At 43.2% G+C, this 13,782-nt stretch overlaps 1 protein-coding gene across 2 annotated transcripts in view; it reads right to left on the reverse strand.

Moving 5' to 3' along the window:
* The window catches only part of St6galnac3 (ST6 N-acetylgalactosaminide alpha-2,6-sialyltransferase 3), a 489,219-nt gene that overhangs the window by 199,421 nt on the left and 276,016 nt on the right, over positions 1–13,782 (reverse strand). For both annotated transcript variants that reach the window (XM_076933427.1, XM_034500335.2), the window contains exon 2: positions 12,022–12,431. In XM_076933427.1, coding sequence (XP_076789542.1) covers positions 12,022–12,431 — 410 coding nt within the window. The remainder of the gene's footprint in view (positions 1–12,021; positions 12,432–13,782) is intronic.

Genomic DNA, 13,782 nt, shown 5'->3' on the forward strand with positions numbered 1-13,782 from the left:
CTCACTTTCAACCTTTAAAATTGATGTGCACTGCTTGTGCTTCCCTCCTCTACCTTCTGCATGAGGGGAAACACAGTGAATGGGAAAGAACGCTTTAATTTGCTGAAATAATGACGGGCTACTCAACTGGTTGGATGAATCAGACAATGAAGTGTTATTCATTATCTTAAATCATGGGCATACATCCAAGATAACCACTTCCTGTGGATAATCCAAGCAACAGAGAAATTACACACCAGCGGAGTTAAGGCTGTTTTGAGCAGAGTGTTCAAACGGTGGTAAACGAAACTTCAAAGGGATGTAATTGGAAGGAAAGAGAAAAACCAACAAGCTCATGCATTGTTAGGGAAATAAATACCTGGTGAGCCAAACTGGAAGGTAAGAGTAGACTAGACACACAGCTACATGTTCATGCTTCACTCGGGGCCAGGAGAGAGAGTGGGCACCAGTTCTCGCTCACAGTGATAAAGCGCTGCTCCCTTACACACTAATGAGCAACATCTGGCACAGCTGCAGAGAGGCAGGAGCTTAAGACAGTGACAGACGAAATGACAGCACTGCATTGGCATTCCACACTGAGTTGAAGGTCCCCTACCATTAAAGTATCAGAGAAGAGAATTCTAGACAGTTGCACAACACTACACCAATGGTGAGGGGCTATATATAACTATTTTAGGTACGTACAACTAAATCTTAGCTAAATATAGGTAAATGAATATTACTTTCTCTGCACAGACCTTCTCAGTGTGGATCTAGCACCTACGCAGCACTGCCTGGCTGTATCCTAGAAAGACAGAGCTCCGGAGTTGAGGTGTAGTCCAGAAACTCTAGGTGTAGTCAAGTAGGGCACTCTAGTGGGAGCCCAGCGCCGTGTGTTCAGTCAGCTTTTAGGTGAACCATTGTTCTCCCAACTCAGAAAGAGAAAGGTGCTGTCTTTACTGGAGAGAAAGTCAGTTACCCAATCCAGCCAATGACATTCTAACTACAAGACCAGATATTAAGGAATGAAAATCAGTCAGGGCAGCTCCTTAGGTAAAACAGTGTTTCTTTTGAATAACACAGCTCCAATCCTAGCATTTCCAAACTGTCAGTCTTTGCCGGGACAGAACCCACTGCTTAACATATGTTTGAGGCTCTCCCTGAAAGCATTCAACTCTTGCTTTGTTTTCCAGATATTTGAGAGACCCTGTAAAACTGGTTTTATAAGGTCACTTAAATCTCTGTTTGTGTATCTCTGGGTCATTAAACACCAAAAAACAAACAAACAAAAAACAACAACAAAAAAAACAAAACAAAACAAAACAAAAAAACCCAAAAAACAAAAACAAAACAAACCCCCTTGACTATGTATTGTATAACCTGCATTATTCGAGGTCCTCGGTTTGTATTAGTGGCTGAATAATGACCCCTTCCCTTTGGAAACATATGTTCTAGTAGGAAATACACATAAAAGGAAGAAGCAAGGAAGTAAACAAATATATCATAGAATACAATAGATTTGAAAGGCCATGATGTAAAAGAAGGAGACGTGGAACAAGGTAAGAGTTGGGCACGCTGGACATAAGAAGTCCACGTTTCTGTGTCAGGTGTTGTGATCAGCTCACTGAGCTGGCTCTGCACTACATGGGAGGAAGAGTATCCTCACAGTGAGCTAGGATTATAGTACCCAAACCAAGTGTGCCAGCTGTCTAGGGTGACACAGCAAAGGAAACAAGGTGTTATGTTGGGCATACAAAGCTCAGAGATGAAATAAAGGACCAGGACCCCACCAGAAATACCGAGAGTCATCAGGAAAGCTTGCCTTGGCTGAGGGTGTGGCTCTATTGCTGGAGGACTTGTGGGGCATGCGTGGAGGCCCTGGGCTTGATCTTAGTACCACATACACCACATGTAGCAGAGATACCCATGCGCGGCGACAGACCACACAGGACCTAGAAGCAAGAGAGCAAGAGCTCAAGGGTATCTCGAATCTGCTAAGTTGTAGGCCTGCTTAGCCTTGTCCCAAACAACTATGTTAAAACTAAAAACAGTAAAATAGGGTATGAGGATATGAATTCATGTAAAATATTTTTAAAATATGAAAGCAGAGGGCTATCATAGGGCTTGACCAAAGAGGGGCATGGCCTGAATTATATAAAAACAAAAAACAAAAAACAAAAAACAAAAAAACAAAAAACAAAAAACAGTTTTCAATAATTTCCCTTCAAGTGTGGGACACAAACCCATCAATCATTTGTGCAGAGGACTGGAAGATACGGCTGTCGTTTTTTCTCTTTTCTCTAGGCTCATCATGAAATTATTTAAAGTGTTCTCATTGAAATAATTTAGTTTTCCTATCAAAGAAGAAAATGGGGTGTGTGTGTGTGTGTGTGTGTGTCTCTCTCTCTCTCTCTCTCTCTGTGTCTGTGTATGTGTATGTGTGTGTGTCTCTGTGTGTGTGTGTGTGTCTGTGTGTGTGTCTCTCTCTCTCTCTGTCTGTGTCTGTGTGTGTCTGTGTATGTGTGTGTATGTGTGTGTGTGTGTCTCTGTCTCTGTCTCTCTCTTTGTGTGTGTGTGTGTGTGTGTGTGTTAGGACGACTAAGAGGCACACCTGGAGAACGACACCCAGATGCTTTTGCTAGTGGCTTTGGCCTCTGCGCTCGTCTTTCGTTTCTACTCTGGGTGACTGTGACATTTGCCTCCTGAGGATGGAGAGCGTTGGTGGGTTCAGGTTCTCTGGGTGGGTCTGTTCATGAAGCAACTGGCAGCTACGAGAACTGTGAGCCAGATTTTGGAACCTGCTTTACCACTGTTGAGAAACTAAAATAGAAGCCTGCCTTTGAAGAATGGATCTGTCAGAGACTTATTACAAACCCAGCACCCAGCCATGAAAACCCCAGAAAAGGTAACAGATTTGCCAACCTTTGGCTAAGACAGCACGGGTGGTCTCTCTGAATAGAGCTGTGGAGACTTTTCTATCAGAGTCCAGCCCTACAATTTATTCGTTCAGCATTGCTGTGAGCCACCTATACGACATAAAACTGCTCTGAAATTCACTAGCATTTCATAAACAACAAAGGGATTTCTAGGTTGTTTCTTTCAGTAATGGGCATTGAACCTAGGGCCTTGAACACACCAGGCAAGCTCTCTACCACTAAGCTCTATCTAGCCCACAAAAAGAATTTTTGAACTCAAAAACGTATTGGGTAGGATTTGTATTCATTTATCCATCCATTAAATATTTCCTGGAGGACTATTAAGTCGAGAAGTCTATGGTGCTCAGGGAAACAGATATATAAGAACTAGGACCCTTTCAAGGTGTTTGTGGAGCACCTGATGTGCTTAGACTTAAGCACCAATGGTGCATGATCGAATGATGGTTTCTATAAAAACAGCAGCCTATAATGCTATGGGCTTTCAGAGCAAATACCTGCTTTATCTGGACATGTTGCAAAAGGCTTCATGAATGAGGTGGCACTTGACTTGGTGATGAAGCATGGCCTGTGTCCATGTACTTCATGATGAAAGGGCCAATCACATAAGCATCTCTGTAGAAGCACAAAGGTGGGGCGGGTGAGCAGTCACCTGTGCAGGAGGCAGGAAATACCTCACTGTAGCCATAGCAGTGGAAATGATGGAGGAGGAGAAGTGGGTCATCACTGAGGAGAACCCAAGGAGCCCTGACACCAGAGGGTCCCTAAGCTGAGAGAGGGATAGGGTATGTGAACAGGACAGTGTTTTACTGTTGAGACGGGCACCAGCCTTCACTACCCTGTCCCACACAGATGGACAGAGGACACAGTGCATCATGTAAGTGCCCTTGTGTAAGACGGGATCACAAAATTGGGATCTGACTACCAATTACCAAGGTTATTTGGGAAGTGGCTATTCTTTATCTTTGAATGAGATATTGTCTGCCCTTTCAAGACAATCAAAAGCACATTTTAAAGTGGCCTCCTCAGATGAGCAACATCAGAGCTGGTTTGGACTCTCATTGAAAATGCAAACTCTAGAGCCTGGCTCCAGATCTCCCAAATCAGCAATGAACCGGATGTACACCGAAGTCTGGAATGGACTGTGCTGATTCAGACAATCTACTCTGGACTAAGGAAAAGAGCTACATCAAGAACTCTAATTCAATGGAAACTTTTCTATAGCTAGGAAGAAATGTTTCCAGAAGGAAGTACCCCACAGAGGCTATCCCATGCTCCAGGACTTTGCATTCTGAAGTGATAGTTTAAGCACTTAAACTCTAGAAGTGCAGATGAACCTAACAAGATTAAGTACAAAACCAAACCAACCAACCAAACAATGAAACTGATTTTGTTCATTTTTTAAACATTTATTTTACTTTAATTTATGTGTGCATATGTGTGTGGGGGGGGCAGCACGTGAGTCAGGTGACTGTGGTAATCAGAGGCAGCATATGCCCTTGAAGCAGACATTACAAGGTTCAGAGCTGTCTGACGTGAGTGCTGGGAACTGAACCCGGGTTCTCTGCAATAGCAGCACACGGTCCTAACTACTGAGCCGTCTCTTCAGTCCTCAACTCTAGTTTTAAAAGAACACAGAGAAAGACACTACTTTTGGCTGCCAAGTCTTAACTCCCTTAATGGTGACCTCGTCTTGATAGGAAAAAGACAGTCCAAGTAAAGAAATAAATTTCTATCCAGAAGAAATTCAAATAACAGAGGCAGGGGGTTGACTGTGCGACAAAACCTAAAACAAACAAGTGTCCCCTTTAGAGAAGGACTGGAAAGCTGAGTTCCAGACTTGGCTTGCCTCACGAAGGCACCGCCTGTGCTGGGCTCAGAAGCCACTATGTGGAGAGGGATATTCAGTGTAACTGTCTACTGGGACTTTCTGCATAGCATAATCTCTCCACCCAACTCTGTCCGTCTGTCTCTTTCTCTCCTCACTCTCCCTCTCTCCCATCAAGTGTGTCTTAAGTACACAGAAGTTGATACATCATAAACATCCATCCTATGCTGCTGTTATTAAGAGGCGTTGCCTTCTCATAGGAGTTTTAATCTCCAGTATCGGCACGTCACAGAGGCACCTATACAGGCCCCTTAATAATGGGAAGACGGAAGACGGGAGTTCCCTGCACCCGGATGCTTGTTAGCACGAAGCCACAGTCCTAGATGCCTTATTATACTTTTGTGACTTGGGAGTCCAACAGATCTACCCACAACTGTTGTATGAACTCAATGTTCCTGCCAAATAAATCAGCTGGGGAAGGGCCATTAATTCCACTTACAGAGGAAAAGGTGCTTCGGTGCATTTTCAATGACAGTCTTCAAAAGAACAAAAAGAGGAAACACCGTTTTTAATACCGTCTGTTCCCTCCAAGGCTTGCTCCACTCGTTTCTCTTGGTCCAGGTTTTTCTGAGGTTAGGAGCTATTAACTGAGAGTTAGGAACAACTGGACAACTCTGTCTCTGGAGTCAGCATGCATGCTTCATTTTTGACTCTCCTCCTTCCTATACTGTGTTCGTTGAAGCTGTTTGCCTTGTGCAGTGGTAGGGGGAGCTCACAGGGACCCCAGATCCTCAGAGGAGACATAAAACCCCTCAACCAAGAAATGACTGTGAGTTTGCAAATCCATGGGGTGTGAGCCAATTTAATCCCTAGAGTGAATAGAAGAAATTTTCAGAAATGACCCAGTAGAAAGAGTGAACCCCATGCCGCCCTTAAGACCCTGGCTAGACAAGGGACCTGCCACCATGAATAGCAATGAGGGCCGGTGCATCTCTGGCTTCTCTTTCTCTCATTGAGAATGAGTGCCAGTGACGGAGTTCTCTGGCAGAAAGGAGTCAGAGAGAACTTGGTGTATACAAATCAGTGTCCCATGCTCTCTGTGCTTCCTGGCAGTGGCTTTCATGTCCTCTGCTTGGCCCTTAAAAGTGACTCACTCTTCCTTACCCTCTTTACCTGTGGCAGGAACATCATGAAACACAGTTCCATTCACTGCTAACTTTCATTAATTTCACCCATCCCTGAAGGCGGAGCCACACCGCTGCCAGCTAATTACGACCTATTTAGGGCAGCTAAGAGTCCTTTATCAGCCTGGAATTAGCTTTGCTCTTTTAATAGTGACTATAGCTTTCTCAATTATTAGTTAATTAAATAATGTGCCTACATCTGCCGACACGTTTCTGAAGTGGGAAGCAAGCTGCAATTGCCCACCTGCTAGAGGTTAGAGCATAGCACTCGTCGTGTGCCTGGGGCCTTCTGGGAACTTAATAGTCCCCCTGTGTCTATGCACGCCACACATATACTCTCATCGTTCAGGAGAGAGGGCACCATGTGCCACCGTCAGCGCAGGAGCACCTCCAGGGGGATTTCATCTTAAGATGTATTAGGGTAAACGTTGGCTGCCAGCATGCTACTGTTATGTATGCATACCAATCATTCAAAAAGGAAGCAAAGAGACATTTTGGTCAGAGTGTTTTGAATATAAAAACCTTTCGCCCTAAAGGTTTCTGGGAGGCAAGGAAGGTCTGTGGAATTCTTAATTCTTGTTTACCATAATTGCATTCGGTAAGAACAACTATAAAGGTGGCCACTGTCCAATGATCAGAGGGTTCTAGAGAAAACTGGCTACTCCATACAGAAAAACTGAGTCTTCTCCATGGCTCCCAGGCTCTCCCACAGGGCCACATTGACAGACAAGCCTAGGAGTGTTAGGCAGTAACTAACACAAGAACAAATTAATTCTCTTTAGGTTTGAAAAAGTCTTTCAAAGTACTTAAAGGTTAGTCTAGCATTGTTCCAAGAAAGGCAAGCATTTGAGCAATGCTTCCCCCACAGCACATTACCTCAGTGAGGAGTCTCATAAGAAAAAGGAAACCTTTGGGAAAAGGAAACTATACCTAGCTGACATTTATTTATGTGGGGTTGGGGTGACAGTAACAGTTTATACCGACGCATGCACCGCAGAGTGTGGGAGGTCAGGGAACAACTGTCAAGAACAAGCTCTCTCCTTCCACACATTGGGTCCCAGAGATCAAACTCTGGTCTTTGGTCTGGAGGTAAACACCTTTATCCACTGAGCTATCTCACCAGCCCAGGGCTGGATTTTTCAAACGGAACTTTGATGACTGACGAAAAGAAACTGGCAAGTATTTTCTTTCAAGAAACTGAACCTGAGGATATATATATAATCATCTTAAATAACAGTGACATCAACATTTTAGGTCTATGAACAGCGACTTGATCTCTCCATTAGAATCTGAGGAATTGGGGGTGTTGTCTCCATGGTACAGTGTTTGCCTGGCATGTCAAAGGTCATGAGCTTGATCTCCACCAAACATATGTAAGAAGAAAATGATACTTGCTGATGAATTCTGACAGTGAGGCTGGACATACTGAAACAGCATTACAACAAAAGTAGACTTAAATGGATGTCTGGTTCCCAAGTTCATTGTGTGTGTGCCTATGTGTGTCCAGCATAGCACCTACTCCTAGTTACTTGAGAGGAAAACATTGCAATCTTTGGGAGGAGACATCCCAGCACACACCAAGGGAATGCAGCCTTATACATGAAGCACCCATGCCTGACATTTAAACATCTTTGGTGCACAATTCCCATAACAGGCTGGCAATGATCACATAGCTGATTCGCCATCATTTGAAATTTACTGTGGACTGTAAGGTAGAGCAAATGAGTAATTGCACTGCTCTTCCTGGGGCCTTTGATTGGCAACCTGCCCGACGGGAGACATGGCTATAAGACACTGTACGACATGTATGTTAAAATAAAAGTCCGGTAGGCCTGAGTTAGAATGCAAAGACTCCATTTGAACCTCACAATGATGATCTTACTTATAGACAACACACAAAACATATATTGGTTGTAGTTTCTCTCTGTGTTAGCATTCTAAGCTCTGCCCCACAGTTACCTGGCAACAGCCAGGTAAGCCTGACTCATTATAAAAGGGGCTGCTTGCCCCCTCCTTGCTCTCTTGCTCTTTTGCTTTCTCTTGCTTTCCCCACCCCCACATGCTCATGGCCGGCCTCTACTCCTCTAGTCCTCTAGTCCTCTAGTCCTCTACTTCTTCTCTGCCTCGAGTACCCTCTTAACTCCCCTCCCTATGCCGTTAATAAACTATTCTATACTATATCATCATGTGGTTGATCCTTCAGGGGAGAGGGGAGGCCTCAGCATGGGCCCGCCAAGGCCTCACCACACATCCATAGAACATGTCTTTATCTTCTTATAAACACATCACTCTGCCCCACTCTAAAGGCCAAGCAAGAGAAACCCAGCCTTGCAGTAATGGATGCCACAGTGCCGTGGTTATGTTCTTTTGGCAACGAGCAGAATCAAGGCTCTTTGGCAAATGTCTGAATACAGGCAGGAAGGTATGTGTGGATAAGAGCTGAAGACCCAACAACACTGGAAAGGAAAAAAACTATCCGTGGCGTCTGCTGAGCATCAGGAAAATACTAAGCCAATACGAAGAGACTCCCGCAGGCCAGTAAGACATTCAGAGCATAAGCTATGCTTTAAAATAAACTGAATTACTAAAATACAGACACACTTGACTGTTAGTCAGCACGTAAATACTAGAAGTTACAAACATGCAAGTCAGTTCAGAGGATGCCAAGGAACTGATGCATCAGAACCATTCAGTAAGAGGCTGGTGCTGTCTTCTATCTCCTGGTAACCAAATGAGGCCAACTTCCTTTCTATAAAAAAGAGAAGATAAAACACCACCATTTTGCAACCCTAATAAACTCTTGACTCTAGACAGTTACCATTAGTGTTTTCTACCATAAAAAGAGAAAACTATAAGGTATACTTCCTTTACAAGTACCACATGATGCTCTTGGCAAAGGAATCAATACTAATTGGATCTGAATCCAGGCGTTCTCAATGCATATAAACCAATGTAGAAGAAATAACATGAGGTGAAGTTAATAAAACTGACTGGCTGGTAAAACACCCAGGTGGCTAGGTTTCTTTAGTAAGATGTAGTGGAGGGAAATAGCTGTATCTGTAAATATACACAATGGAAATACACCATGCAATTATCACACATGGGCCATATGCTAATGCTTAAATCACATGTACAAGACAACTGTTGACCACTGCAAGCCAAGGAAACATACAATGCTATAAAGGGCATGTTCACATTTCCATGTACAATGTGGGTTTTTCTTCTGTCTTTTAAAATATGTATTAATATTTAAAGATGGAGCACAACAGTGAGGTATGAGGTTTGCTTTAAAATAATGCTTGGTGAAGGAGAAAGTGTGTGGGGTACAGCTGGACACGAGTTAGTAATTCCTCAGGCTGAGGGCTGGCTCTACAAAGATGAAGGTACTACCAGTCTCTGCTCTTGAGTTTGACCTTTTTTATATAATAAGTTTCTAAAAGATATTGTTGAGGCTGTGAATTTGGCTATATTTAAGAACCATTACTAAAAACCCAGACCTCAGCTTAAATCTCCAAAACACATGTAAAAGCTGGCCTGGCCCTGCATTCTATAACCCCAGAACTGATTCCTGTGAGCCACTGCTCAGTCAGCTTAGCTGAAATCGTAAGCTCTGGCTCAATACAAGACCTTGTCTCAAACAATAAGGCCACAGTGACAGAGGCAAACACCAGACTCGCACCTCTGGTTCCCACCTGTGTACATGCGTGCATACAACACATATCCACATAGTCAGAGATAGTATCTGAAACTTGTCAGTGTGTGCCAGAGAACGACAGAAATCATATACTCAGCACAAGCAAGGTTAGATTTAAGTCCCAGTGGAGATGGAAGCCTTTGCGGTCCTTTTGGCCAAGAGCGAGGAGAGCAGCCGGATTCTACCTGTCAGCCCTTCTGCAGAGTCCTGAAGAACCTGTGCACTTTAATTCTTCTGTCTGTGGGAACTAGGGAAATGGCACTAAGTAGAAAAGGGAAAAGAAAGAGCAAAAGAAAAATGTACCATAAAATCATTTGACCTTAAAAAAAAAAGGAGCTTAGCGTTGGTAACCCCGTTGATAGATATCTGCAAATTAATTTTGCCAAGATAGCAATAAGCAGCTTCTCTCATCATAGATATAGAAAACACCTCCGATGCTACTTGCTAATTGTTCTATGACCTCACATCTGTTACAGTGCCTCTGAAGGCTCACAGCAGAGGCCAACATGCACGAGCTCCACAACCACATAGCACACTGAAGTTCTTCTCTGGTACCCGAATGATCCCCAGGCGAATCGTTGTAACTGAGAGATCCCCTAAGGGACAGCTGTAATGAAAAACCAAATACATCTAATTAATTGCATTGCTCGGGGCTAGTGAGAGACCAGAGGTTTCAGGAGCCCCTGGAGGACGGTCCGATTGTACAGAATGGTGCTAGGTGTGAGTGCAGTTCGTGCAAACACCAGATCTGCTTATCTCCATTGCCCATCTTTTTGAATGGCTTATGCTACACAAATTTAGATCTAACCTTCCAGGTTCTTCTTGCAGACGAGGGGTTCACGTTATAGTGTTGCCCTGTTTTGCCTTTCAGGTGAAGTTGCATTTTAAGGGCTCAGAAGTAGAAAACGCTAAGTGAAATCAGCCCACATTATCAAGAGGTCCACCTGAGTGAGCGTGTGTGTGTGTGTGTGTGTGTCTCTGTGTGTATTATGCTATTTATTAAGAAAGTTTAAGAGGCACTCTTTTGGGTGGAAGTGGGGGATAGTGAGCTAGAAAAACAGACCACAAAAACCTTCCCACCAAGATCGTTAACTCATCGTAAGCACTGAAATTACACCGGGGGACAGCAAAGCTCAACTCCCCGCAAGCACATGCCCAATAGTTACAACTTCCTATTCAATAATATTGAGTAGTAAAAGACAAAAGACGGCATGAATATTAAGGAAATCAGAATGTTAGTACTGCATTTACACTTGAAGCTCGATTTATTCATGGTATCGCACAAATAAGCACAATTCACATAGAATTGAGAACCCCAGGCACAGGTTTCCTGATCTTCTTTAGCAATTCTTTATGAGCGCGAGCATCAGCCAAGATTGATCGGTTTGTCACTTTGCTTCCCTCGCTTGTACTGGTTGCTTTGTAAAGAGACAGAAAAACCAGCAGATGGTAGAGCTGCCTGAGAATTTTAACTATGAAGGAGCTAAAAGAGGAAGAGGAAGATGGGGAGAAGGGGAATGAGAGGAAGGTTCAAGCAAGAGGGTGGGGACAGGGCCTGGGACAGAGAAGCACAAACAACACACAAAGGTAGTTTGGTTTTTGGATAAATGAGTAAAGAGTGTTTATACTGTAAGTGTCTTTAAGATTCCTAGTCCTGGTAGTTTTTAAGTAGTACATAATTTCCTTTTTAAAAAAAGATTTATTTATTTATTTATTTATTTATTTATTTATTTATTTTATATGGGTACACTGTAACTGTCCTCAGGCACACCAGAAGAGGGCATCTGATCCATTACAAATGGTTGTGAGCCACCATTAAACTGCTGGGAATTAAACTCAGAACCTCTGGAAGAACAGTCAGTGCTCTTAACCGTTAAGCCATTTCTCCTGCCCCAGTAATCCATAAGTTCAATACAGTATTCTGTTTAGAGTATTGGATACTAATGTGCAGTATTCAAGAACACAGGGTGTGTAAGAAACTGCGCAATCATTAGAAGGTCAATAGTCTGTTCTATCCCTGGTCTCAGAGGGGAGGAGGAGTCACAATTTCCATGCATTAAAATCCTGAAATTCCTAAATATTTCTGGAGTAAAGACTTCTTCAAGACAAAAATCCAACTTAATCAATATCAAACTGAGCTACATAGGAAGACATCTAAACACATCCTGGAGAACTATCCGCCATTTCTCAGAGCCTCAAGCCAATTAAAATGGAGAGAACGGAAGGCAGCGTAGGCAGAATTAATGGGACCTCCTTGTTGGCTCATGAAGTAATCATAATGATCAGAAACATGGAGCAATCAGTTTAAAAAGTAACTGTGTTCACTCGATAGCTAGCAGAGGGACTCAGCTAAGATGCACCAGAAGTCAGTAAAAGTCAACGAGGCTGTTTTAAAGGACTCACCTGTCCTTCCCAGTCTCATCCTTAAACACTCTATCGCAGTGAGTCATCCGCTGATCTGTGGTCACGTAGATCTGCGCGTTCGGATAGGCATCGACTGTCTTCTTTAGCATGTTGTACACGATGCCGTTGCCATCCTTCCTCATGTTTCGAAAAGGACCCCAAATGACGTAAATGGTTGTGCTTGCTTCCTTGAAAAAATAGTCTGCGTTTTTCAGCAAGAGAGGGACGCTGGTATGTGACACAACTCGGACCATTGTCATGTAGCCAACATCTTCCTCAAAACCCTTGGTGGGGGCGTTGTTCATTCTCCAGATGCAGGACGCATGGTCTATCTCTTCCCCCACCTTCTGTCCAACCATCTGACCTGAATTTGACACGACGGCACAATGGTTACAGTTCAGTTGCAAAGGCTGCAAAAGAGAAAAATGAAGAGTGTGGTCACATGAATTCTTGGGGAACCAAAATGTCACTACTGTACAATTCCTGAGTGTGAGGTTATCTCTGACACATCTCCTCCTACAGTCTCTGTTACAGGTGTGTCACTACTGTACAATTCCTGAGTGTGAGGTTATCTCTGACACATCTCCTCCTACAGTCTCTGTTACAGGTGTAGCTTTTATTGGATCTATGCTTTTATCAGAAAAGTAAATACATCCTGTTGAAAAGATGATTTGACTTTCTGCATCCCTAAGCTAGTTTAAAATTATGTGGAGAAACAGTCATTCCTTTTTCTTTCTAAATGATGAGTTTTATACATTTGGACCCATAATTTCCAGTGACATAAGAAAGTATGAAAGTATTGGTTTCTATGATATGGATGGTAGCTATAAAAGAAACTCCAGTGGTACATACCTAGGCATGCATTTTGAACTTTGGTGCTATGTATGCGCAGGTAGGTGGCAGCTGATAATAACATGAAGAAAACACACACAACCCATAACCACTTAAGACATCTGTAGTCTTATGCTGATGTTTAAAAATCTCCAAGTCATCAGATTAATGCACCTCTAGGCTTATATTGGTTTTACATGGGCAAGGTAAGGCCTCTCTTGAAAACATGGAGAAACGTGCAGACAGTCTTTAGAGACTGAATACCTCTGCATGGAACTAACAAAGACTTGGAAGCAAAACACTGTTATCCATGGCAAGTACTTTAATACCAGTTCCAGTGGCGGAGCCAAGTCCACACTTTCAAAATCTGGATCCTCTAAATTAGAACTTCTAAGCCTGTGTCTTCTAAGTCTAGAGCTCCTTCATTTTAGATTCATTTTATTATTATTTATTTATGTATATGTGTTTCTCTATGTGAGTATATTCACGCAAATGCCTATGGAGACCAGGAGAAGGGATAAGATCCCCTCAGCAGACATGATACGGGCACTGGGAACCCAGCCGAGGTCCCCTGCAAGAGTGGTACACATTCTTGACCTCTAAGGCATCTGTTAGTCCACTAAATATCAATCTTCTAACTCACAGGAAGGGCTCACTGCTTTTAGCATTAGCCTGTTTCCTTGGTTTCTAAAATAACCGCACACATTACGTTTGTTATTTCTCTCCCACAGAAAGACATTGCTCCATCTTCATAACAGGAAAGGAACCACTTTGGCGACAGTCATCCTTCTCATCCACCGTCTATAAGATTGCATTTTTTAATCCTGAGCTTGAACCCAAACGTATTTTCTCCCTACTGGAGAACGGCTCCTCTCATAGAGGGTCCTGCCCCACCTTTACTCCTGTCCTATCTGTCACCTAGACAGTGAA

This window comes from Arvicanthis niloticus, chromosome 4 (genome assembly GCF_011762505.2).
Source record: "Arvicanthis niloticus isolate mArvNil1 chromosome 4, mArvNil1.pat.X, whole genome shotgun sequence".
NCBI lineage: Eukaryota > Metazoa > Chordata > Mammalia > Rodentia > Muridae > Arvicanthis > Arvicanthis niloticus.